The 27,604-nt window shown below is 41.5% G+C and overlaps 2 protein-coding genes across 2 annotated transcripts; both read right to left on the bottom strand.

Annotated features, from left to right (window-relative positions):
* Positions 1-594: 594 nt before the first annotated feature.
* ptp4a2b (protein tyrosine phosphatase 4A2b) lies at positions 595-18,328 on the bottom strand. Its single transcript, XM_072370018.1, has 7 exons — positions 18,217-18,328; positions 4,529-4,823; positions 4,067-4,175; positions 3,886-3,978; positions 3,669-3,799; positions 2,198-2,272; positions 595-1,913 (listed from the first exon to the last, which is right to left on the bottom strand). Exons 2-7 carry the CDS (start codon positions 4,531-4,533, stop codon positions 1,805-1,807), a joined length of 522 nt encoding a protein of 173 aa, XP_072226119.1. The 5' UTR covers positions 4,534-4,823; positions 18,217-18,328; the 3' UTR covers positions 595-1,804.
* Positions 18,329-19,462: 1,134 nt separating this feature from the next.
* col8a2 (collagen, type VIII, alpha 2) lies at positions 19,463-27,270 on the bottom strand. Its single transcript, XM_072370141.1, has 2 exons — positions 27,077-27,270; positions 19,463-24,924 (listed from the first exon to the last, which is right to left on the bottom strand). The coding sequence occupies exons 1-2, from the start codon at positions 27,237-27,239 to the stop codon at positions 23,027-23,029; spliced, it is 2,061 nt and encodes a 686-aa protein (XP_072226242.1). The 5' UTR covers positions 27,240-27,270; the 3' UTR covers positions 19,463-23,026.
* Between the last annotated feature and the right edge of the window lie 334 nt (positions 27,271-27,604).

The raw sequence follows: 27,604 nt of genomic DNA, 5'->3' as shown, positions 1-27,604 counted from the left end.
TTAAATTTCCATAAATACACAGCTAAACATGCACTTGTAATCCTAATATAGAGCAAAAAGGACCCTTTGAGTTCAAACTTCTGACATGAAGTCATGGAATAGCCTTCACCATGACCCAGTTTAACCAGCAGAGGGAGCACTCTGTCATTTTCTGCATTCGCAGAGTCGTGATGATCAGTTGAGTGGCTGTGAGTCATCTCTCAGTACCAGAGTGCCCTGTGCCTTCCACGTGGGGCTGAGTCACTCTCTATTGAGAAAAGGTGGTGTAGGACAGCTTCTTACAGTATGTGCTCATTGAGCATGTCAAAGTACCGGTTCATTATGGAGGGCAGGCCAAAAAAAGAAAAAAAATTAAAGCAAATTTATGGCCTGGAGAGGCCATAAACATCGGCACGTGTGATGCCTCAGCAAAAGGATGGAAGTACACGGCCCCGTCAGTCGCTGTTAAACTATCGCCTCCCACTAACTGCTAAAATAAGCAACTTGTGTCCACACCTCATGTGTCAATACCAGCCCTCCTTACAAACTACCAAACAAACAGCATTCGAGCAGCTCCTTTTAATGTGTTCACGGGGCAAAGAAAACACACAAGGAAGCTTTTTATTTAAATTTATTTTGTCTTTAAAGAACCAATACGAATCGGGGATGTTTCTAAAATGGGAACAATGATAGAAATTTAAAAACAAAACAAAAAAAAAAAACTGACCATTTTCATTCCTCTCCACCCCGTCTGTCAGATTGGATCTTAGGCTCTGTGTGTGGAAAAAGTTCAAATACGCATATTGAGGGGAAATTTCGTCGCACGCCCTTTCAGTGGAGTGGATGAAAGCAGGAGTACCAGGTAGTGGGCGTTTTTCTGTTTTTCTCTCTCTTCCTGCTTGACCGCCTGGCTGGCAGTCTGAAATGTACATGTAGCCTACATCCGACTGTGTGTGTGTAAGCTGCACAGCAAGGTGTGATGGGCTTATCTGAGGTGGACCGATTATTGCACTCCAAGATTTACAAGGAAAAAAAAAAAAAGAGAAAAAGAAAGAAAGAAAAACATGGCTCTTAAAACAATAAAAACCTATTTGATAACAAAGTGCCCTTTGCCCTTGCCCAACTCTCATCTGCCATACATTGTGTGAATAAATATGGATATATTCAGACTCAGTGAACACCTAAACCGAAAGTGACTTGAAGCAAGTGAAGGGTAAGAGGAAGAGATTTACTGCATCTTCAGGTGAACCTTTTGAGTTTTGTGCAAAAAAAAAAAAAAAAAAAAAAAAGAAAAAGGGACAGACTGTCAACGATGCGTGTTCAACGTTTAAAAATGCTTTTAAAAAAGGTACATTACTCTGGCCCAATCATAAGATCAAGAATTAGTGGAAATAAAAATCAGAATATAACAACATTTCATATTTTGTCATGTTTGTGTAAAAATAAAAATTCACATAATGGAAACTGATATCCCATGATTACAACTGAAAAACAAACAAAAACAAAACAAAACAAAACAGGATGGACTCAAGTGGGAAAAAAAAAATTGTGGCCCGTGGTGGAACCGGGAGGCGGGCCCATCTGTGTGCTTTGACCTTCCATTCATTGGTTCGGCTGGTGGATCCCCAGATCTGGATTTCATTCGTCTGATCACTCGATTGCTCTCTGATCAATTAACCATGACTCAAGTGTTAACAAATCATCACAATAATTACTGCTAGCACTTTCCATTTTTTTCTTTTTTTTTTTTCTTTTTTCTCTAATCTCCCCCATAATGGAAGATTCCAGACTAGACGTGCATGACACTGATGCACCGACAGACAGCCTACTGCACACAGCAGGGGCCGTTGTTATCTTTGAACCGCAGACGCATTTTGGGTCTGTATTTCTCGAGGTAAAGAAGCTGTTTGGAGTTGAAGGCTCCACGTCTTTTCCTGTAGAGAGCAGAGAACAAAAAGGCCAGGAGTTTAGAAAAATGCTCAGTGTTAATCATATTTCAATAAAAAACTGCGGGTCACCAACTTTAAAACTTAGCAACTTACACATAACTAGTTTGGTTTTGTACAGAAAGTGTAAACTGACTGAAAACATGCAGTTAAACAGACTTCCTGGAACCAAAGCCATCTACATTTCCCAGAATTTGTTATTGCCATAACTCCATCCAGTACAATCTGTGGGTCTCAAAAGCACAGAAGTAAGTAGTAGGCAGAGTACTTACTGCCTTATGAACTGCACGGCATCCTCATACTTCATCCCACCCTCAATGAGGGCTAAGGCCACCAAGACTGGAGCTCTGAAAGGTGGGGAAATCCAACGGACCAGTGCAAGCAGACGGTGAGAGCAAGAAGAGAGGGAGAGGAGAAGATTAAATGCCAAGATTCACATGGCTCCATAGCATTATGGTGGTGAAAGGGGAGGGAGGTTAAATCTGGGAAACAGGCCTGGGAAATCAACAGGGGTGCCCGAGTTCACGGTTGCCCTGCTGAGGCGCTGCGCTCATCACACACATAAACACACAAGGCTGTGATAAGTTACAGTAAGACAGCCTTCTCTTTTCACACAAGAGGGGAGAGCGAGTGAGAATAAAAATAAATAAATATAGGAGCTTTCCAACACTCGGCAGGACAGATCTCAGCCCTGAGAGCATTTCCTGAAGTGAATCCTCTTGCACACACATTTGATCAAGTATAGAATGCGAGAAAGGCAGGATTTAAAGAAAGAAAAGAAGCATGGAAGAAGGCGTGATGAGATTAGATAAAAGACTACACTTAGCTGCCTCCTTAAACATTAGGTCAAAGAAAAAAAGAAATAGGAGATGGATTCAGAAAATGCCAGTCTGACCAATACTGGGAATTATCCAACCTCTGGAATGCCACAGCAATGCAAAGCACTCGGAGCTAGTGAGAACTGATGGGCTTACTGCGCACTTGTGGTCAGGAAAGACTTCTTCGCACTAGTTCACCCACATCATGTGCTTCTGCCTGCATCGTTTTCACACTTTTATTCGCCGTAATTCACGCTCACGCTGCTCTGTGAACGTGACATTGCCACATCGCCCGTGCTAACGTCACAACCATCCGATTGTATCAAAGTATAAACGCCTTCCTTTCTAGTCTACAGAGGCAAGAATTGTTAAATAATACATCATCTAATCGAGCTGACTGCATTTACACAGCACTAACAGGAGGAAGACGAGAGAAAAAGCTTAAGTTACAAGATGAAGCACTGGAATGCATTTAGGATGAAAGCTGAACCAGGGACGACAAACACAATCAGCTGTGTGATCGCTGCTGAAGAGGAAGGCCAGACGACGAGATTAGAGGAAAAAGAGAGACTTTTCAGACACTTCAAGATTTCAATGCTTCCGGTGGCTTTTGTGCATGAACTCAATGACCTCGTGTTACTGGAGTCACTGGGATATCAAGGAGAAGAAACGGACCCTTGTCTGACCAACAAAAGCAACACACTAAGCAGATAACACTAAGCAGACCGAGGATGAGAGGCCTGTGCAATTCACAGCTGCACACAGGGGCGAAGCCTCAGAACGGCTGCATTCGCCTTTCTAAAGGCAAGAAAAGATAACACAGCTATTGAGACCTAAATTAGCAGCAACATGTCAGCCACTTCCAGATCTGTACAACAGGTCATAGCTCAAGATGGCTAGTTATCTGAGGGGGGGGGTTACATACCGGCCCAGCCCTGCCACACAGTGTACGGCGATGCAGCAGCCAGGTTCCTCTCGAAACTTGTTGTTGAGCAGTTTGAGCCAGTCATCCACAATCTGTGTGGGTGGGGGGGCACCGTCATCGAAGGGCCAGTCCTACAGCAGCGAATGAACAGATTAAAAGTGAATCGGCGGACGTCTCATCGCGGCAGGCTGCTACAAATCAGCGTGACGACACTTACCAAGACTTGTATCCCCTCTTTCTCTACTGGAGCCTTATCATAGGTGGCATCACAAACTCTCACCAGTGTATTCACCTTAAACTTCTTCAGCTCCTGGCAACATCCAACAGAGGACTTTAAACAAAGTGCCTGTTAACCAACACATGCAGACAGAATGAAGGACAAAGAAGGGCATACATACCTCAGTGAACTTGTTAAGCGTGGCATTGGTGGGGTTGTGGGTGATGAGGAACTTCATGCATTCGTGGGAAATCTCGACTGCAGCGGGGCGGTTCATGTTGGCGAGACGGCTTAAAAAACACAATTACAATACAATACTCTTACAAAACAAAAAGCGACTTTTGGCTCAGAGGTCAGCAAAAACTGCTAAGAGATTTGTGCTTGTAGGGAAGGGTACAATAAATAAAAATAACACGTGGGGGAAGGATGGGTCAGGAAAACAACAGTTCTTCAATATGGGATGATGCACACAGAGAGAAGGTTAACAAAAATGATAAACTAGTCCACAGTACTCTGGGATATGAGGGGGAGAAAAAAAAAAAAAGACAAAATGAAAAACTTTAAAAAGAATCAAAGAAAAAGGGAAGAAAAAAAAGAAAGAAAAAAAAGATGACACTATCCAGGAGTCATCCAATGAGTTTACCCCATTCAGGAGAGCTGTTTGTGATTGGCTGTTCAAGGAGAAAGTGGAAAGCAAAGATTTTTCGTATTGGCTGGGACACGGCAGGGGCAGTCAGGCCAAGGACTACGCAATATCCCAGGGGGTCTTTTGGAAAAGTCAGCAGTTCCTAGTTTGCTGGCAATCAGGGGGGTTTCTGGGTAGCGTAGTCCCTCAGGGGGCGGCCGATTCACTTCTCCACAGAGGTGAGGTGCTGTGCCTGGCAGAATTCTCCGGTCACACACGCCATATAGCTACGGCTAAAGTTGACACAGAAACCCTGTAAAGAGAGAACAGAGGAGACCGACGTTATGCAATCAAACTTCGATGCCACACAAAGATCAGCAAATATGCTTTCTCCAAATAAATGTCAGTTCTTGCTGAGGGCAGGAGTGACCTTCTGTACTGTTTGTTGGAGCAGAGCTGAAGAAGCCTCTGACTGAACACACCGTTTGATCACTGATAATTATGGATATTATCAGGCAGGTTTTTGTGATGTGGTAAATGTGCAAGGACAGTGTGTAAACTCATCTCTGATGTATTATATCCGTACAACTGTAATACACACTGTAATAATCCTGTATAATAAAGAAATATGAGGTTAGAACTCCAAATCCTCCTATGCTTATAAATCATAATCTTGCTTTCTGCAATTATTGTCAAACCCATTTTTGCTTCCGTCTTCATGAACCGTACCGACGCCCGCAGTTAAAAGCTACAGTCACAATGGGAAAAGACAGCTCCACTTTTAAAACTGAGCTTTTAATAAACATCTAAACAGCTTTCGCATTATTTAACCGCAGTTGTGACTGCGTCTACTTTTCAGCCTGAGTTGAGCAGTGAAATGAGTTCACCTTTGGATTACATCACCCTGTAAACTCACCACCTGTCACCAAAATGGAAACTAATAATATTCGCAGCAGGGCGCGCACACAGGCTTCAGAGGGGTCTCTCTCAGAACAGGTAATGTCTGGTCTGTAACTAGCCAGAGAGCGGTCGGTCAAACTGCTGCCAGGTCCTTGACAGTCTAAACCCAGCCGCCACAAACTGGCTGGAGCCGTCTCCGAGCAACATAGGGAGGTGTGCGGGGGTTGGGTGGGGGGGAGAAGAAGAAAAAAAAAAAAAAAAAAGGATGACGAGAGCAGCCTATCACAACAGACTACGCACACAGAGTAGTGGGCAGTAAAAGGCTTGGACTTTAGCACCATGTCACAGGCAGCAGTCACAAGGTGAGGATTAAAGAGTGGGAAACGATTCAAACAGCTCTAGAATTTCAGTCCCACTCTTTTCACCCGTTTTAGAAAGACAAAACAAGCATGTAAATAAATACCTCTGTACTCCTAGTCGCTCAAGCCATTCAGAAATAAATAGTAAGTAGTATGTATGGTTTGAACAACAACAAAAAAAAGAAGGTATTCAAGACATCCAGCAGCAAATGGTCAATCTTCAAAACCACTGCAACTTTAACATCTTTCTTTCACTCCCACCATCTAACCCTGAGTCACTTATCCTCACGGTTAACTGCCAACCACAGACACTGTCAAAGGATGCATCAACCCACTCTAAGTTTGAAATTTCTGCCCGCCTTATGCCTGGCAACAGCTACAAGGGCACTCAAAACAGCCTTGATATTTTTTCCCCCCTTTTCTTCTTCTCCAGTGATGGCTGAGATCCTCTGATGCCTTTAATTGCCACCTCTAAGCTACACTAAAACTGAGTGAGGCCGAGCTGCATGAAGAGAACTAAAGCTTGAACAAGGAGTGAACAGACTTCTGAGATTTGTTTTCGTCAAAGACCGATCCTCCAGAAATGAGAGGGATGGACAAGAATCGAGAGGTGGCAGTTAATGTGTGCTTTTCACCTGTGAAACACTGAAAAGGACAGCACACAATTTAAGGAACTCAGCACGCAGGGAGGGGAACAAGAAAAACTAAAACAAAACAAAAACGAGTAAGGAACAAAAGAATCAGACACAACAAGGACACCACAATGACAGGTTGTGCTCAAAGATTAAACAGAAGCGGATAGTGGAAAGTTGCCCACATGCAAAACGTGACTTCATACAATCCCTTTTAAATATGGCCAATTACAGGGTTCCAGAGGAACAAAAAGGCCGGCCGAAGCACCAGTTCAAAGTTGTCTGGGTGAAACGGAGCGTGGCTGGGTTTGGTAGCAGAGAAGCATTTAAATTACAATGAACGCACACTGAAAAAGGACTGAGCTGCGATGCTTCCCGTTTAGATCGCCTCTCCGTCTACCGGCTGATCTGCTCAAATCGCTTCTGCACCCATCTGGTGGACAGTAAAAACATCCCATTTCCAAGGCCCCAACAAAACAAACCTCTGGCATCTTACAGAGCAGCAAGTCAGAGAAAACAGGCACTGCCCACAAGCCGAATACTCATTGATTACACACAAACAAAACAGATAAATGGTAAAGACGAGGGCAATTTCCGACCTCTGTATTGAGTACGTTTCGCAAAGGGGAAGTGAGTAAACTGTGCTAACATCAGACCTGCCCAGCTGCCAGCCATCACAACACTGCCAGGAAGGCATGCAAATGATGCTTGAAATTTGCAAACTGGTTCAGCAGTTACACACTGCACAGCTGTAGAAAGAACAAAAAAAAAAAACACGCACACACAAACCCAATTTGTTTGTAGAAGCAAAGACATGTTCAACCACACAGGAAGCAAGCAGCCGTGGAGACAATGGACCTGAAAGATGTCGAGTTTAAACAAGTCTGCAGCCTTTAGCTGAGCTTAATACGAACGAGTGTTAGATGTCATTTAATGGGCATACTGTAAGGGTGAAAAGGTCATGTGAAAAGTCAGTTGCCATGCCTTTCGTGGGCTTGATACGCAAATTATTTTCTCAAGTCATTAATTGCTCTTAAATGCATCAGAGCGTTTAAAAAAATAAATTAATAAAGAGGGTAGATGTCAAAACTATTCTGACACCTTGGTTCTCTTTTCTGCAGCCTCCGTATTTATCTTGGTACAGCTGCACAAGGGTGTTACACCACCCGCGATTTTAGTTACAAATTTAAATGAACAGTTCTGCGTTTTTGTTGTTTTTTTCCTCCATTAAATGACACGAACAAATAAAACTGCATTTCACTGGTAAAGTTCAGCCGAGAGAATGGCATGTTATACTGTAGTCAAGGGTGCCAAAGTTACAGGCTGAAGGTGAAGGCTTCCTTCTCTTGTTGTTGGTATCAGTGCCGGAGCTGCAGTGCAGGAGCACATCTGAGCAAATGGCAAACAGTTGAAAGAATAAGCAACAGCTGCCATTTTGTGCATGAATGTCAAAGCAGAAATATATATTCCAAATTGGGCAAAAGGTCACCTAGTAAAGACAGAGGCCCACTTCCTTGTTTCCCGTTCAACATCACGTGTTCTGGAGAGAGGGAGTGAGCAAGGGAATTGATAGGAAGAAGCTGGCCTCTCTGAGAAATCTCCAGCAATGACTAAGGAGAACAGAACAGAAGGACACAGAAGAAGATGGCAAGTGTGTGAGAGCAGGGAGTAGAAGTAGTAGGACTAACTGATAAGGGCCGCAGTGTCTCAGAACAGAAGGACATGCAAACCTAAACAGGTGATAACAATTTGTGGTATTCCACAACTGCCAACTCATCATTTTAAGAAGTTTCCATCTGCTCAGCAATTGTTGATGATCAGTCAAGTTCGACAGCAAGCTGAGCAAAAACTGAACCAAACTGTAATGCAGTGAAAGTGTTACAAGCAAGTTTAGCAAAGCCTCCTAATATCAAAAACTGAACTGTATGTGCACATTGTAAAGTCACCACAGCTTAAAGTGCAAGGGGAGAGTGAACCGACATAGTGGGAGTACCAATTAAAAGCCTTTCGCAATGTTAAGGATTTTACTGCCATTATAATCCTTAACTGAAACCCCAAAAGCCAAGACACCCGATTACTGTCAGGTGGCCCATCACCAGGAATCTTGCACCACAACTTCTATATGGATAAATAATGTAGATAGCCACAAGTTGGCTCGGGTTATACATTTGCCACAAGGGAGAGGGGCGTTGTTCTAAAATTAGATAGAAAAACACACACACGGACACTAAAGTGAGCTCAAATGTCTGGACATGGGATACACAGACTGGAAAGGCACAGAGGCAAAACATCAGACTTTTAACAAACAGTGGAATATTTGAGTCCGTCTTATTCCTCCTTTTGAATAATGTTAGCATTATATGCATCCCTGTCTGGTGGTTTGAGGTTGTGTGTCTCTCATGGGTGTTTTGTCTGGAGCCAGACTGGGCATGACCAGATTGTACTGCCCCGAAGCAGCTGGAGAGCCAATTTGCTGTGTGAGATCCAAGCTGAGTGGCAAGGGGAGCGCATGTCATCTACGGCAGGATGGACAGCGAGGGAGGGGGAGGCTGAGAAGGTCAGAGGAGGCCCTACTCCAAATGTGAGAGCAACAGGATAGCAAGATTGTCTCACATACTTAAAATAGGCAAGCTTCTGTGAATAAAATATGCACGTGTGTAGATACAAGGTGACAGGGAAGTATCATATTCCACTTTATGTCTGTAGGATATGACTAATTGTGATGCAGAACTCTTAGAACCACAAAACAGTGAGAATAAAACTGAAACAAAATGGCAGACGTCCTCATTTCCATAACCTTTGTGAGAATAAAATAAAAGGCAACCGATACACTCGCAAATGTCAAGGAGTAGAGGGACAAAGGAAGAGTGGCAAGAAGAAAAACCTTCAAGATGCGACATCCTGGAGAAATTCTGAAGGGGGACATAACAAGGGATTAGCTCAATTAAATAGGACAGAAAGAGGGGAAAAGGGAAAAGCCAAGAAAGAGTAAGAGATAAAAACTACTGCAAAGATAAACCAGGGGATTGCACCTGCCCTATAGTACAGCTGGTTCCTGTAATGACGTCAATATGACAGATAGGCTTGGTGAGTGGATCATTCCTCAAGCTGGAGCTTAATTCAACCTAATCATGTCCACACCAGCAGCTAATCATTTCAAATCAGTATTGAGAAAAAGAGACCTTAGGAAGCTCAGTGAGGAAAAAAAAAAATAAAAAAATATATATATATATATATATATATATATATATATAGCCTGAGACCACTTAATCCCAGTGACCCGGCTGCTTTTGAGGCTTTTTTTTCCTGCCAAGCTTCAGCAACTTAGATAATTTCCGTGCATGTTTGCAGACCTTCATAAATTTGGGGCTGGACTCAAAGACCGCTTTCCCACCCAAGTTTGACGCAGACATTTCACACTTAGAGAAAGTTGTGATGCAGTCCCCTCCTCCACACACGTTCATCCAACTTGAGCTGGAAGTGCCAGCTCAAAATTGCTGCCATTTGCAAACTTTCAAAGAATTGGTTCAACAGGTTTTTCCATTAACTGGGAAAACTAAGAAAGCCAGAGAGCAAAGTTATCAGGATCACTGCATATATCTGCTGCAACACGAGTTTAATTTAATCTGCAATTCAGTTCATTGGATAAATTTGTCCAATTAGCCCTTTTATCATTAACAGTTGGTGCTTCAAAATGTTGCCCCATGCATCACTTAATAAAACCAGAATAACACACCCAGATAATTTGGCTGTGGATCGAATCAATCTGCATGTAACACACATGACCATCAGTTCCAGACTTTTGCTCTGCTCTAACAAAGTCCTGATTTTTATTTATTTTAAATAAATAATCGCAGCGTCAGGACTTTAGCACATGAAAGTAATTTAGTAACCCCGAAATAATCTAGATTACAGATATAAGAGAATGTTATCAATCTGATAGGACTGTATTACCTTAGTAAGTTAGACTTCATGTAGAAAAGAGCGTGCCAGGGCACAGTCCAGTACTGAAGGGGGCTGTCAACATAGGGTATGGTGACAGGTCACCACAGCATTCAGCAAACAGTTCAAACATAAAGGAAAGTAATGTACACACAACCCTCCCATCCCATCCATCATGCTCGAAAGCACCTAAAGTCAAACAAGCAAGCAAGAAAGTAAACACAAAACTATAATAAGCAACTCCAGTTAAGCTTCTCCTTTTCTGAGCATCATCAGTTTATCGAATGTAACAATCAACACACTTAAATCCCCAGACACGCCTGAACAAGGCAGCATTGAAAGAGAGAGAGAGGGAACGGCATGTATGCAAAATTCAACTACAGATATCTCTGTTGTTGTTCCTCTCAGGAGCAGCACTCTCCTGGGGCTCTGCAAACAGACAAGTCGCTAGATTCCGTGCGACTTCTGAGTTTCGTTGCCCGAATTCTGCTGCATTTCCAAGAATGGAGAATCTGGGAAACGCCGTTTCTGAAAATAGCATCTTTATTTCAGCTGAAAGACAATCTTCATGACACAAATAACGTGCCACATTCCATTAAGATTTTATCATTCGATAAAAGGCGATCGCTGGAATTATTATACACCAGTGCACTTTTAAGCCCCCCCCCCAAAGCTAGCCTTTTGCTAGGCTGTGGCAGGTGGAGTTCAGATGATGGAAAGGGGCCTATAAAGAGCGTAGGAGTGAGCATTTGACCGTACCCATTTGTAGACCTCCCCTGGTAGAGGCTTCAAGTTGTTAACTTTGTTCTTGCACATCAGACTCTTGAGTCAGAAACACTCATAGTTGGGCTCCTTCACCTCACCAGACCACAAGAACACATCACTATTCAACCATTTTCTTTTTCAGTCAAGTGTTGTTGACTTGCTTTACAACATTTTAAAAGGGAGTCTTTCAACGGAATATAGCTGAGGACCACTTAGACACCACTCTTAAGGTAGTACCACTTGAATCAATTTATACTTAAGGCTTTGTTTAAAAATAGCTTTCTAAAACCAAAGTGTAATCAGGAAAAATTCTAAATTGTCCACTAAAACCTTTTGTTAGCCACTGAAGGAACTAGTCAAACGGAACTGTGCATTGAAAATACTGATGCAACTTGAGCTTAGTTGTATGCTCGAAAGGCAAGATGTCAGAGGTTACTCCAGGTTGTAAAGGGTGAAAATGGAAACATGAAAAGCGTGGGGTAGGTCTTCTTCTTCTTCTTCCTCCTCAATAATTTCAATGCAAGATTACAACTCATAACAATAAGCTGACACAACTCACTAAAGAAGCACAAAAAAAAAAAAAAAGAAATCATTTTAATCTTTCACTTGTATATTTAAAAAAAAAAAAAAAGAAAAAAAAAAACACATTCCTCCTGTTATAGTCTCCCTGTGGGTGGAGGGTGTTTGATCAAGTCTAGAAACAGGGTGGTGATTCAGAATGACCCAACACACCAACAGACATCTCCTTCAGTTGTAAAAGATTGCTGTACTGAGGTGTGTCCAAGTTCCTCGATAGGAATGCTATCGTCCTCCATCTCTGCTCCAGACCAAACCTTTGTTGTGGCGGAAAGACTTCATTTTCACTCGGCCAACTCATCTACAAACATGCACTCTTTTTAGAAGAAAGTTTTGATACAGCAATAGTATTGGTATTGTGGTTTTAAGGCAAGCCTAAAATATGAATATGCTTGGATGGTTAACTGGTGGATTCTTTTTCAACAATGACTCATGATGTGGTCCGTTTAAAGTAGCTACAGTGTTTTTCAATACAAGTGTTATGCGGGGGGTGGGGGGGTGGAGTAAAGTTGGACTGTCTTGCACTCAGAGCTACATCAACAGTTGGATTAGAATCTTGCCATCCAATTGGATCACGGTCCTCGAGCGGCTGAACTGACAGTCTTATCAAGCTGATGTTCAGTCAGACGTCAATCACACGTAATTTAACAGAAAATGTTGTCATTTAAAAGTCCAAAGACATTTTTACAATGCTACTACTCAAAATCACCTGTGCATTACGCAAGTTTAACTCGGCAAAAAGCCAATCAAGAGACAACAAAAGCATGTTCAACTGAAAGGGGACATTTAATGCAATTATAGCATCTACTTATTGTCCCTTATTTCACTGCAGTGCAAATACACTTAGAATTTACTGGTAGCTCATGATGTTAAGAGTGGTTGTAAATCTTAGCAATACGTACTATAGTAACAGTAACAAGTCATTCCTACTCCACTGTCCTTTAGTGTCTGATGTTCTGCCAGGCTTGGATTTATTCAGGTCATTAGAACATTTGTTATCCAGATTTCTATGCAAATTGAGCTTAACACTAATTATTTTGCTGAAAATGTCAAAAGGACTAGAATACATAAATGCAATTGTCAGCGTTGTTTTAATTGGCCAGTACAGCGCTGGTGACGTTTTGATAAATGGCCAACTTTATTCTATCCCCTATTCAGCACAACAGGTTACCTCTGTACTCCCAGAGGACAGAAGCTAATCTTCCTACGGAGAGCTTGTTGTTCTGGCTCTGTGTGTCAGTGTAAACCAGAGCGAAGAAGGGCAGTGAGAACACGTTACCCCCCCCCCCCCCCCCCCCCACCTCCATTTCCATGAACAAATGCCCACTACACATGCACTAGCACATGGCAAAGCCCACTTATCACATTGCTTTGCAGCCTCTGAGTGTGTAGAGATAACCAGTGTGACGATCAAAGGCGTACAATAGTGTTCAGAGGGGGAGGCGAGGGAGAAAGACAAGGGCTGATCCGTGTCTGGAAAGCACCGAAAGATACCAGGTCTCAGTACTTTAGCAATGGTAATGAAAAAAAAAAAAAAAAAAAAGAAAGCAACAGGAAAAAAAAAACAACACAAAGGCCTGTTCTGTCCTCACCAATCCAGCCTAGCAACACTTTTAAAAATCACAAAATTGAACACCTGCATTAAAACAAAAAAACAAACTGACTATATCTGACTAATTCAAATGAAGATGTTTTCAGCATATAAAGTAGAAACTGATTCTCTAAGGAGGGAAAGAGAATGAATAAATTAATAATCCTGCTGAAAATGTGCACTCTCACCATGAATCCAGGAGTATCCATGGAAACCAAAAACAAAAAGAAGAGAAATTCAATTGGAACCTTGGTTGTGTCAACCTTTTTGTTTTTCCTCCTCCTTTCTCTAATGTTTGCAATGGATCACTAAATGGCTGCCCAACGTCACCCACTCGGAACAACTACAGCTATGTCGCAATGAATTCCTAGTAACAGATAAGGCATGCGACAGAGAGGGTACTACTAGAAAAGTTTAACTTCTCACCAGCCTGAAATTACTGCGTACTCTTCTACAAATGTACTTTCATTCGACAATGTACCTTGTGGAGTCCAACTATAGCAGTAGAGTAGGGCCCCTATTTTTGTCAATTAGACAAAAAAAAAAAAAAAAACTTTTCGGAACTGCGCCAAATGCATTTCCTCATACGGTTGGCTGGTTGATTTATCTTAGTATCGGGGATATAAACCTGCTGTGGTAGGCAGCAATGAATGCAAATATAAATTTGTTTACAAGAACAGAGTATCAAAACTGTTGAAACTTAAAATACCACAGGAATCTCCCCTAATACGAGTGAAATGGGGTTTTTTTTGTGTGTGCTTCCAACCAAAATGTGGGTCAGTGGCCTATATTTGGCCATCTGAGCTCCTTTGATAAGTCATAATCTCGTCACAATCCTACAATCCTGCTCACGGGCGACATCTCTCAGCAAAGACATCACAGGAGTGAGCCACACCTCTACCTGTATGCCCTGTAAAGTAACAACTAGGACTCGCCTGGTCCAGTGCAAAATTTGTTTCCGACACAAAACAAAAAAGTAAAGCAGACTTCTGCACAGCTATAACATAAAAGGCAGGGCAACTTAGGAAAGAATGTGATCCTTTTCTGTGTTTTGGAAAATCCATTGTCTTATTCCCATCTATATGAATGGAAACTATGAACAAAATGTATGGCATATATGTACAATAACAGTAAAACAAACTAAACTTCTGACAGAATGACATGATGTTTCCAGATATTACAGAGACATTAGTCTTCAACTAATGTTTGTATGCTGACTACTGGAAAATGAGGCAACTGAAGACAAACATTGTCCTCATTCCACGGTATGCTTCTGTTTCTGCAACAGATTTGTTGTGCTGCTACCTTTCTCTAAATTTTCATTTTCTCTCCTAACATGCAAGTGTGGAATGTGCAGAGCATGTGCGCATCCTTGGTGCGTGCAGGCATCTGTGGGAAGCATTAATCGGCCTTGATGGAATCATCAACACAATCAAAAAAAAAAAAAAGTAAAAATTTCCTTGAGACTGTAAAACAGAAATATATTTTCACTGCAGGAGGCCAATGCTTAGCAACAGACGGGACCCAGACAAGAAAATGTCTGCTTGCATTTTTGCCAAGAGGTGCAGTCCCACTGCAACATCAATTCCTCTGACATTTGGATACAAACTTTGCCTTCTGACAGCAGCATCGGGAGATGTCCGTTGCCATATCAACAATTATCTTTGTGGTATCAACAAGTGCTTCTGCAGGGAATTTTGATGCCCCTTGTGAAGAGATCAGAGCAGACCACAGCTCTCTTTAAAACTTTGCAAAGATGAGAAGGCACTCAATGTCCACCAATAAAAAAAGTCATGGATCAGAACCAAAAGCTGCACAAACACTGATGAAAGTTTGAACTCATAAAGCCAACGTCCTTAGCAAAAAAATAAATAACTCAGATTAGTTCCTGGTTGTAAATTAATCTTTTTAAGATTAAAGTTACGGTACACATGCAGGTTTGGAGTCGTGTTGTGAGAAGTGGCCACTTATTTTGAAGTGTTTAATAAGCGGCTTTTAAACAGTAAAGAAAAAAGAAAGAAAAGCTGCCGCAAGAAGTAAAGTAACACCACGGCACTGGGAATAACACATTAAGCATGTTTAGCAATGACAACTCAACGCTCCTTCAACACCAACATTTTCCAAACATGAAAAAGTTTAGCAGCAACACACGACAAACAACTGCTCTAATAACACCAAAATCATAACAAACCCCCGCTGCATAATTTGTCCTAAAGAAGTGCTCACCTGCAAAATACAACTCTTATCAGCTGTAGGTAAACACAGACAAAGCAAGATGTAATATCTACCTGTTGCTATAGTTTCAGCAGGCAGCCGTGCAGCAGCATCAACAAGAGATGTCAGTCTGTCAGACCCTGCCGAAGCCACAAAGGCTGTGCCTTTGCGTTACTTGAACGCTGTGGCAACAACTGTAAACGAACACTGTGCCGACCAGGGTGCAACTTATTAACCAACGCACGGCACAAGACACGCACAAACAGCGCCCACGGCTACTATTGCATAATTATACACCGCTTTTTACATAACGGCTTCAGAAAAGACAAGACAAAACTGGGAGCTACTACCATCATTCCACTTTGGCCTGGATTTAACACAGTTTGTATGAAGCCAGAGATCTTGGCCAATTAACCCATTGTAATATCAAAGTCTGTGCTCCACTTTCACAACAGGCAAGAGCTCATAGGGGAATAATTAGATAGAAAACTGGTCAAATATGTTTAGGCCCCTCAACCCCACCTTTTCTCACCCACGGGAACCCTGTTGCGAGATGGGCTGAAGGCCAGCAGGCAACAACATAGGTGTTCCTCTCCCTCAGTAACCCGCCTTGATAAGTTGGCTTTGTGTTACAGCACACTGGGTTCATCTTTCACAGTTACGGTAACCAAGGCTGAGAACTTCCCCTCTTGTCACAGTGCATCCTCATGCTGCCAGTAGACAACCCTCCCAATACTGTAAAACAGAATGTCAGCATCTAGCTAAATGTAGGACAATTATCATACTGTAATCCCTAAGCTGGTTCATAAATAGAAAAAACTAACATTGAGCAAATGCAATCAACCCCCCCCCCCCCCCCCCAAAAAAAAAGAGAGAACAGCTGTTTCAAACAAAAAAAGTACACAAAGGAAGCTTAAATGTTACATGTGATCCGCTTCCCTAAATAAATATTGTGGCGCGTGATGTCTTAGCAGTGTAAAACAAAATGTTTGCAGCGGTTGGACCAACATGTATTAAAAATGTTGGACTTGCAGTGTGGCATCTCTTGAATGAGTGCCCTTGGCAGCAGTGGGTGCTATAAGGGGAGTAATTTGCTGGATGCCATTGCTAGATTGGCCAGTGCATTGTGTGTGGGAATGACCTATATCCACAGTGGTGTGTGAATAGAGTTAAACAAACCTGTGCATCTTAACACAAACGCAAAACAGCATAATTACAGGGCTTCATGTTTAAGTTTAAGCTTCACGTTTGTTTCGATCACTGCTGTAGCATAATTCCTGTTCTTCTTCAGCCAAGTTAAATGGGCCACCTAGCAGTGACTCATAAGCAGGAATGTATAATTAGCTTACCTGTTAGACCAGTTACTCATTGACTCATCAGCCCACATTGGCAGGGATGTTCAAAGCTACCTAAATGTATTATCTACCCTCTCGGAATTTATTACCAGCGAGGAAACTGAAATAATTGGAAGGTCATATATTGAAAACTGAGAGGCATGGGAATGTGCCGCGGCCTTTACTGTCACAGCTGCTCGAGTCGACTTCCTCCCCGAGTGCATTTCCTCATTTCACTTCAGCCCACATGGCTAAATAGTGGGGCACTTTCCGTTTTAGGAAACCTGACAATGATGAATTACAGAGCGACCTAACCTCGGTTAGCAACGTATTTGCATGAAAGTCTGGCAAATCAATCGAGTCACACAAGATAGTTGACAAGCGGCTGAACCCTGTAAAGGGAACCCATGAAGACAAACGGGACAAATATCAGTTTGCCGACCAATTACATCCCTCTGTAAGAGTGTTAGTCTGGTATAAGTCTTAAAATACTTTGGTCAACCATGATGTAGGTCAAGTCTGGCCACAAAGGGCGGAAGGCAGTTAGCTAGCTCAGTCGCCATCTGGTTACTTCAACTCAAGCCAGTCTTTTTAAAAACTACTGACGTTTGTTGAGATCACCACCAAACCCCAGAACAATCTGAAGACATCAGTATGGTTAAGTAGATACTGTAGATACATACTGAAACGGCACAACTGCCATGGACGTTAACTAATGGGCAAGTTAAAACGTTAACCCAAGCATTGGTTGACGTTAAGCTAGACGTTTAGCAAGAGAAATGCTATCGATACCTGTACAATTACACCATCTTATTGTACAGCTAAGGGTAACGTGAACTCTTAATGTACAATGCCGGACGCCGGGTTTGTCATGGATTTATTCAGCAACAAATATGGCTTAATTCACAATAAAATAAATTCGTTCGAAAGGGACTTGTCCTCTTTTTGAGAAGTAGCAATAGCTTAAATAGCAAGCTAGCGCCGCAGTATTAGCTAGCAGGTTAGCACAGCTTCGCACTTCGCTTCTACAAACGTTTACTAGCCACACTTTCAATACGTCAATAAGATAAGTTAGAGTTACCTGACTTCAAGGTAGATAATATCGACTAAAGAAATAAATAAGTACAACCAATACCTGTAAAGAAAGATATAAACAATGAAAGGGGCAAACATTCTAGCTTCAATGCTTTCCTGTGCAAGCTAGCAAGGCTACATATTGGTTCGTCTTCACAGACAATCCCTCATACTACTCACTTTGGCAACCCTGAATTGTAGTAATCATCTTCTAAAGTGAAACCCAACTTTAAGATCACGCTCTAGCGTAAAGTGCTATGTTTGTATACCTGGGGGAAAAAAGTGTCCACTTTAGATAGTTTGCCTATTAAGTACTTACAAAGAGCAGGCTGAACATTGAAATCCCGTGACTACCCCGGAGAAAGTGGAGGGAGTGCAGACAACGCTGTCAGGTCGCCTTTTTGTTCCTCTTCAATGTGGCAGCTTGAATTCTCGTTGGAGGTCGGACTCTCTTGGTGGGGAGGAGCCTCCTCGGTTGTTCCTCGACATGTTCAGGGACTGTAGGAAATATACGGGTAGTTTGGGGGTATCGCAGATATATACACAGAGCTAATGCAAAATGCTTTAGTATGAATGAACAAATAAAGGCACTAAAAACGGATAAACACTCTCTAACGCTTGGACTACGTTAGGTGACTAATTACAATAATCAAAATACTATAGTTTTGAGGCAATTGTACTTCAGTACTTCAACTCCGAAGTATGATTTTATGCATTTTGCGCTTCTGCCATTTTCACTCACACGATTTTTCATCGGTTTGGTGTGACTTTATAAGTTCACACCACTGGCAACCTTTCGGTGTAGGCGAACATTGTATCAACATTGAAGCACGCTGATCCACAACAGGTAGGTTAACTAGATGGTCCATTTAAGCGGGATCACCCAAATGCAACATGGAGGCTTTGGCGTCAATAAGACGTAAGAAGAATCCGGGTGACTGATGACAGCTCACCATGGTGACGACAGTTCCAGAAAGTAAGAGCAACATATCATCCCCAAGCTCGTAGGTCATTTATTTATTTATTTATTTTTCAAAGAGCTTATGTCACGTTCTCATCTAAACAAACTTCAAGTAGCCTCAAGTTTGCTTAATTTAAATTATGGAGTATTGCACGGGGCTTTTACCAGAGTATACTTATTATGATTAAGAAGTCAGTTTTTTTTTCTGTTCTCATGTATCTATACTCTGTATATATTTACAGTGCTATATTTATTCCTATACCATATGATTAATGTGTTTTTTTCACCTCATAGTAGATGTGCCATGCATCTTGTCTGCATTCTATTTACATCTAGGGATTTGAACTGACCATTATCAATAATGCTTACAAGTTTACAAAGACATCTGAGCTTTCAAATCCAGCACAGGCTTTACTGTTTTTATTTTAATTCTATATCTCCCTCTAGTGTCCAAGCCTGCTCAAGATGAATTCGTATTGCTCACCCTAGCTACTCAGTGGCTCGTCATGCGAGTTAAATAGCCGTGACTTCCATGAGTTGCAAAGACTTTACACTCTTAGGGTAGAGCCAAGCATCCGTGAGAAATCAAGGCCTGACACCAACGTACAAGAAAGTTTTTATTGATGTGATATCAATACAATCAAGTACTGTAGATTTTGTATAAGCAGACAAACATTTTCAATCAAAAGGAGTGCATTTTCTACCCAAATTCTATTGCAGAGAGTGCATGCCATAGCCATGTATGACAAAAAAAAACTATACGCTGATACATAACATGACACAAATAGAAAATACAGGTCCACAAATAATCCTTCACAAACAATTCTAGAATGCTAACTACATGTTGTAAATACTCTTAACTCATCAATGCTATTAAATACCATTTATATGTTCTAGGCTTCGGTGGTCAGTTTTGGCATCCCTATTAAATTATCATAAATGTATAAATACATCTTCATTAATTTCATGTGCAAATGGGAATGGCCGTTTGTGTTTACTGAAGCTAAAACAAACAAATATCCCTTAAGAACCGAAGCAAGGCTTTTGTAATTTTTTTTAATGTTTTCTTTTTTAATAAACAAAAAAAAAAACAGGAAACAGTTAAAAAGCAATAATTTGCAATTGAGACGATACATGGATCTTACTGACACTTGTTAAATGATTTGCACACAGTGGCAACTCAGCAAGTGACATTGTCTATGAAAACATAAGGAAAGAGTGTAATAGCCACATCTAACGCTCATCACCATTTCATACGTCCGAAAAAATAGAGGTGACAGAAAAAAAAAAGTTAACATACAGTACATAACAAGCATTGGACTGCCTTATTGACTCGCATAACAACAATTATACATAGCAGTTGTAGGTGTGTTCGTGTTATTAGATACAGAGGCTAAGAGTAAGTGCATTACATAGATGTAAAATACTGATTACTGCTTTTCCAGAGCAACTTGGGTAGTTGGAGGTGAGTGACACAGCATTGAAGGTGGTTTATAGGAACAATAATAAATCAGTCAAACAGTATACATTCTTTCTAATTGCAAAGCTCAATATTTGGCACTGTCCTCCTGTACATTGACGTTCCTCCATCAGCATGTAATGTAGTTGTAATTCAGTGTAAAAAGTGTTTGGGCGGCATAAGTTAGAGTTGTGTCTGAGATGAGACAGGTAAAGGCACAGGGACAGTCACGTAACATGACAAAGAAATCACAAGAGTTTTTTGCCCAGGCCACCTTTTTTTTTTTTTTGTCTCCCAAATGCAACCATTGAATCTTCAACATTTCATATAATGCCTTTTTTTGCTCTCGACTCGGTCAGACTCAGAATTATTGCACGCCATCATTCTATTGATTGGATCAATATGCAAAACAGTCTGTTCAGTGTTGACCAGAAATGTCTTCTTTTGTGTCATTCTCAGCATCTGATTTCAGTTTTTCTCTGTTTCCCATGGTACATTCATCACTTATTTCAGTAGCTTGCTCCCTTGCGTTGCAAACGCTTCAATAGAGTGTAGTGACGTAAAACCTCTTGTGAGATTCTCGTAAAAAACCTAAATGGGCCCAAAATATTTGGATGTCTCAATCCAAAGCTTTCTTGAGGAACATTTACAGGACCAATACACTTTTCTGTGGGTTTTGTTACTTCCTTTTAGTTTATTATTATCTTTGCTAAAGTATTCATGACCTGACTACCAAGGGGACAACATGACTCAGCCAGACACGCACACACACATACACACACTAACATGCACTTACTGACACAGAGACAGATAGAACACTTTTAGAACATTCTAGCACATGCACGCAGAGTTTATATTTAATCCTTCATCCAACAGAAATGAGTAAATACACAGGTCTCACCTCTGACCTATCACCACTCTCAGAAATCTGCCAGGAGTTTGGTAAATGTTACACAACCTGTGTTTCACAACCTGTGGGCCTCAGTCGGTCCCTTTACTTATTCATGTAGTAAATGCAAATTCATTCTCATTTCTGGATTTAAACTTGGACATTGTTCCGTTCTGAAACATCCTGTTGATGTAGCCATGGCTGTTCCATTAAGCTAAACAAATAATTCTGCTATTTTTGACTCGATGGATTGGAAATGAACAGACTCATTTCACTCTGATTTTCAAATAATTCAAAATTGTCCTCATTTGCCAAGCAACAGTCACAAGTCACACGAAATGGCTCTAAAGGAAGAAGTAGACTTATTCTATTTGTCATCCATTTGCTTCCCTATTTTCTAAGCAGAGTCAAGTTTTCAAGATATTCACAGAATCTGCAGTAAACTGCGAGACTGGGACTTTTATGGCACGGTAGCTTAAACAGTTAAAACTTGAATTATTATTATTCCCTTATTATTATTAGGGAATATATCATCGAAAATCTGTGAAATCATGGGTGGAGCATTTGAAGAAGATGACTGCGACGTGGTGAGGTCACATGCAGTGCAACTGAGGAAAAAAATCTGATCAATACAGGGAAACGGGCTGTCGATCCACATGTCCTTACTGTCCATCAGCAGTCACTTTCAGTATCTATTCCATGGCATGTAAACATTGACTCTATGCATACATATCATTTTAGTTAGTCCTGAAAGTAAAAAAAACAAACAAACAAACATTGTCTTTGCACGATAATGTTGATCCTCTTTAAAAGGGCAAATTAGATCTAAAAATTCTAATACTGCAAGGTCATATTTACTCTTGGATTGAAGTCGGTGGATTGCAATTTCAGAAAATTAGAAGGAAGACAAAGATTCATTTTCTTAAATGGTCTGCTACTAAATACAGAAAGAAACAGAAAAAACAACATCCAACAGATGCAGATGCCAACAAGTCAACTAACTGTCAAATACACACACACACACATGCATATATATATATATATTTATATATACATACATACATACGTACATGTGTGTGTGTACATATTTGTATTCCTCTAAAAACAACTATTTCATCCCATTAATAACTTTCACGTAGCAATTGTTTAGAGTACCAAAGAGGTCAAACAAAAGAAAAGAGAAAAGTAATGGTATTAGAGCACCAAATGCCTTGTTTTGCAACTGTATTTATTGACTATGTTTTCTATGTTGTTGGATTGCTCTCTATAACAATATTGCTATTCATGGTTCAGATAACACATGCGGTACATGACTGCAGCCAGGGAACCAATCACACGCAGGGTTTGGTGATGTCGTCTTTATGTCAGAGCATGTGGGCAGGATGTGCAGTCACATGGGAAGGTCTGTTTCTAGCACATTACAAAGTAAGGCACTATATAGTCTGGATCACATAAACAACAATATCGATGATGAGAAGGATCAAATAATAACAATAAAATTATGACAATATAATAATTAAAATAATATACGCTAAAAAAAAAAAACCACCAACATAAAATACATCCCAAAACACTCATTTGAAGGACATCGAAACAAAGAACACAGTATGAAAATCCTTCCCCTGTCATTTAAATGTTCCAGATTTCATTCACAAAGTTTGTTTTCTCTCGCTGACTGTGAGGGTGAGACAGATGATAGGTGATGAAAATGATATTTTGAATTTCATGGGTTTTGTATTTCTATTATGGCTGCAAGTATCTTAGGTTTTGGGGCTTCTCTGAGATGCCATGAAGGAACGTGTTTAAAGGAAAGGACAGGGTTATGTGGGACAGAGCAGGAATCCCGAGAAGGAGGAATGGATGTATTCGGTAGAATAAAGGCCATTTGCCTGATCGGAGGGCATCTGGACCCATACTTGGTCACCTTCCTTTAGCTCTAGGACAGCACTACCAGACGCTTGGTCCATATAGCCTTTCTTATATTCATCATAAGTATAGGTGGCTGGTACATTGTTCTTGTACAAAGCCACCCACAGGCTAGTTCCCTTTACATGCATGTGGTACGCAAAGTAGTAGACACCAGATAAAGGAGCGGTGAAGATACCAGTAGATGGGCTGTAGGCATTTTGCCCATTGTACAAGGTCCTATCAAATTTGATTGGCATGTTGGATGGAGGGAATGGTGTGGTGAGAATAGCTGTGAAGGCTGGTGCTACAGAGGCAGAGAGTGGAACTTGACTAAATACTGGCACCTTCCTGTCCCCTGGTATTTCTTCCCCACCCAATCCTGTATCTGTATGCCCTGCAACAACTGTTTGGCCATTTCCTGGAGGCCCAGGGGGCCCTGGAGGCCCAGGTAGACCAGGGTTACCATTGAGTCCAGCAGGGCCTGGTTTCCCTGGAGGACCTTGAGGACCTATTGCTCCCTTCTCGCCAAACTTGCCCACCCCTGGTGTCCCTGGAACTCCGGGTTCACCCCTTGGGCCTGGGACACCCTGTGGGCCCATGGGACCCATAGGCCCCTGAAGACCAGGAATGCCTGACTGGCCCCTGGGGCCTGGAGTGCCTATAAACCCAGACCCCCCTTTCGGCCCTGGAGCACCTGTCAATCCTGGATTCCCGGGTGGGCCAATATTCCCTCCCTCACCTTTGGGTCCAGGTTTTCCTGTAGCACCATTAGGTCCAGGGATGCCTTTTTCTCCAGGGTTACCAGGTTTACCAGGAGGTCCAATGGAGCCTTGGTCGCCTCTAAGGCCAGGCAGTCCTGGAGGGCCCTGGGGCCCTAGCTCTCCCTTCTGCCCTGGCATTCCATGTTTTCCTGGGAGCCCCATTGGGCCTTGAAGTCCCAGTGGTCCCGGTAGTCCATCAAGACCTGGTTCCCCATTTGGGCCCATCATTCCTTGATCTCCTTTGTCCCCTGGGAGACCAGGAAATCCACCATGACCCTTTTCACCTTTTGGTCCATTCATACCAGGTTTTCCAAAGCCTGGGGCCCCAGGATTTCCAGGATTTCCTCTGGGCCCTGGTTCACCTTTTGGACCTAGTGGCCCTGGTGCTCCCGGAAGTCCATCTAGACCAGGCTTTCCTAACCCAACTGGCCCTGGCAGACCTTGTAGACCTGGTTCCCCATGCTGTCCTGGTTGTCCTTGATTCCCTGGGAGTCCTTGATCACCTTTAGATCCAGGTAGTCCTGGCAAACCTTTTGGTCCTGGTTTACCATTACCTGGAAAACCAGGTGGTCCTGTACTGCCTTTTAGTCCAGGAGGCCCCCTCATACCTGGAAGCCCTGGCTTTCCATTTCCGTTCTCACCTTTAAGTCCACGGTCACCCGGTGGACCGGCAATGCCCTTTATTCCTGGCTCACCACGAGACCCAGGGGGACCTCTAATACCTGGAAGCCCAGGTTTCCCATTCAGAGACAGACCAGCTGGGCCTGGGAGGCCAGGCTGCCCAGGAGGCCCTCTGGGACCTGGTTCACCACGAGGTCCAACCTCTCCATTAATTCCTGGAATCCCCTTTGGTCCAATCTTTCCTGGGAGACCTGGAAGTCCAGGTTTACCAATTCCAGGAAAACCAGGAGGTCCCTGAGGACCTGATTGGCCAAGCTGACCTGGCTTGCCCAGTCCAGGTTTTCCCGGAATTCCTGGTGGCCCAGGAGGGCCTCTTGGTCCTGGTTTCCCTTGGGGGCCTGTTTCCCCCTTCATCATGGGGGGCATATCTAGAAGAAAAAGATCAAGTTATTACCATGATAATATATCAGCAAGAGGCAATTGAAACCAGCACTATTAACTGTTGGAGCAATAAGCTGATCATACTAACTGCCCCTTTCTTCTCAAAGTCAGCTGAGGTGAATTGAGCGCATTTTATTTGAAAAGAATGACAGACAACATAAACTAGTACTACTATTCTATACACTTGACTATTTTCTATAACACACTGTCAAAAATTTGTGAACTAAATCTGCAAAGTTAGTCACAAAAGGTTTTAGCGATAACATATTTTTGTGATGACAATTATAGTTTTCTGAATATTTCTTTCTGAATGAAACTGCATACAACCTACAAAGAGAGGACAAAAAGATTGCTGTGGAAAAAACTACATTAGACAGTTTGCCACGTATCATGAATTGTCTCATTGACAATACACATAGCTGCCTTATTTCAGCAATAAACTATCTGAATATACTGTGTAACTTTTCAAGTTAGATCAAATGATAGCTCATCATTCTTAAAAATATATCAAAAATATTTCACTGACAAATGTCAGTATTTTGAAGTTGGTAGCGTCCCTACAGTTGGAACTCTGATAAACAAAACTCTAGTGTATCACGGAACAACCACTAGTCAGCATGCCTTTATTGAAACTAAATTGTGAAAACAATCTGAACCAGTTTACGCCTTGAGTTGGGTGAATAATTTCTCCACAATTTAAGCTGCAGCCAAAGACTGTAAGGCATGGATTCCCAAACAAGGGATTTTCCCAGGATACCACAGTATGTTGCTAGTTCATGTTGATCCCTAAAACGTCTTTCCTCGCAACTGTCTCCACACATATTCTTGTTACACTCATGATATCACTTCCCCCTACTGGCTCTTGGTGAGACATGCAATCATTTTAACAGCAGTATTGCTGAAATAAAACACAGAGCAATGTATTTGATATGTTCATAGAGCCAAATAGTATTTGTTCAATAGTACGTAGGTCTTACATATGTAAAACGATCAGTATGCATGGTCACATTCAAAGTTATGATCATTGCTCAGAGGCAATTAAGACTTGGTTAAAAAGATGCAATGCCAAATGTTTGTTTGTGGTTGGAATGGGGTCAGAAGAACACTCAGGCTGTAAACAAACCCCATTATTGATTAAACTTATATCAAAGACATTAACAACTGATTGTTGTTGTTGAAGTTTCTCAACATCTTCAAACTACTTTTTGTACCTCTTGTAAGAATAGTAAATAATAAAGCATTGAAGGAATCTTTAGGTTAAAAAAAACACAAGTAGGGCTTTGTAAGACATTTTAAATATGTATATTGATTAAGTTCTGTATATTATATAAATATATACATCTTGTTCAGATAGAGTTTGATTTTAAAAAGTTCACTGTTGATGTAATGTTGACATATAACCACTAAGTGGCAGTAGAACCTTTGTATCCAGTGTGGATCACATACAGTATGTTACCTTAAAGTCACTCCTCAACCTGTGTTACACTCGCTACATACATATATAAAAAAATAAATATAAATATACATATATAACATTTGGAGACACCAAAACTCCAGTATGGTTAAATCAAATATATATATGTAGATATATATGTACACACATATATATATATATGTATGCGTGTGTGAGTGCTTTGAAATTTGCTTTGATGTAGTTGTCTCTAATTGTTCAAGGGGCTGCTTGTATGGTCCAGAATTTTTTGGTGTGCAGAGTTTTATTTTTTTTTAATGATGACCACCCCTTTGCCTTTCACAGTTTCTTTGTTTCTTTGTCTGAGTCTCTTTTATTTAATATATTTTGATTTCTCACACATTTTCTCCTGGGTAATTTGTGATAAACAGTGGTGTAACAGCATCCAGATGGCGAGAGGAGCAACTAGCTGTGTGGAGTTCAGTTAAAATTTGGCAATCAGGCCTCTGTTAGCCCTCAGCTGTGGACAGCCAGACACTAGATATGAGTATTTGTGGATATGAGACATAGGCTTAGAATATTGTTGAATTGATTCATACATACCATGCTTCCACATACCCAAATGACTGATGCTAAAAAAGAGAGGACTTATTAGCCTGTAGAGCTACTCAAGAGCTTAAGCAAAGCAGAATGTAACTCATTATATCACATCAACACGGATTACTTACCAACATAGTGGCCCTTGCCCTCTCGGAATGGTGGTCCAATGGGCCCTTTCATCATGGGCTGCATGTATTTCATGTGGGGTATGGGGGGATAGCCTCCAGCAAGAACACGACCCCCAAGCATCAGTAGCATATAGACAGGAGCCAACAGCATGGTCACCAGCATCTCAGAGGTTTCTCACAGGCAAAGTACTGTAGAACATAGATCAAGAAAACAATAAATATGGACTTGCTTTGCACCAACAGCCGCAGTGTTTTTTTTAATCTTGTTTGATCTAGCTGAGTCATAAAACCGCATCAGTGTAAGCGTGGACTCTCACCAATATGTCCTCAGAGTTAAATACTTCACAGTTGCAGATAATCTAACACAAGTGAAATAGCCCATACTTGTTGATAGGCTTTGACTGTTTAAATATTCTACTTTAAACGTTTTAAAGTCATGCAGCAATATTGATCTTCCTCTAATATAAAGACTTGGTTAAGTTGTGTCCACATTGTCACAAATCAAAGAATCCGAAGGACATAAACAGA

This window comes from Leuresthes tenuis, unplaced genomic scaffold (genome assembly GCF_036924035.1).
Source record: "Leuresthes tenuis unplaced genomic scaffold, fLeuTen1.0.hap1 SCAF_18, whole genome shotgun sequence".
NCBI classification, from domain to species: domain Eukaryota; kingdom Metazoa; phylum Chordata; class Actinopteri; order Atheriniformes; family Atherinopsidae; genus Leuresthes; species Leuresthes tenuis.
Note: the sequence above shows the minus strand (reverse complement) of the source record. Positions and strands in the feature narration are given on the sequence as shown.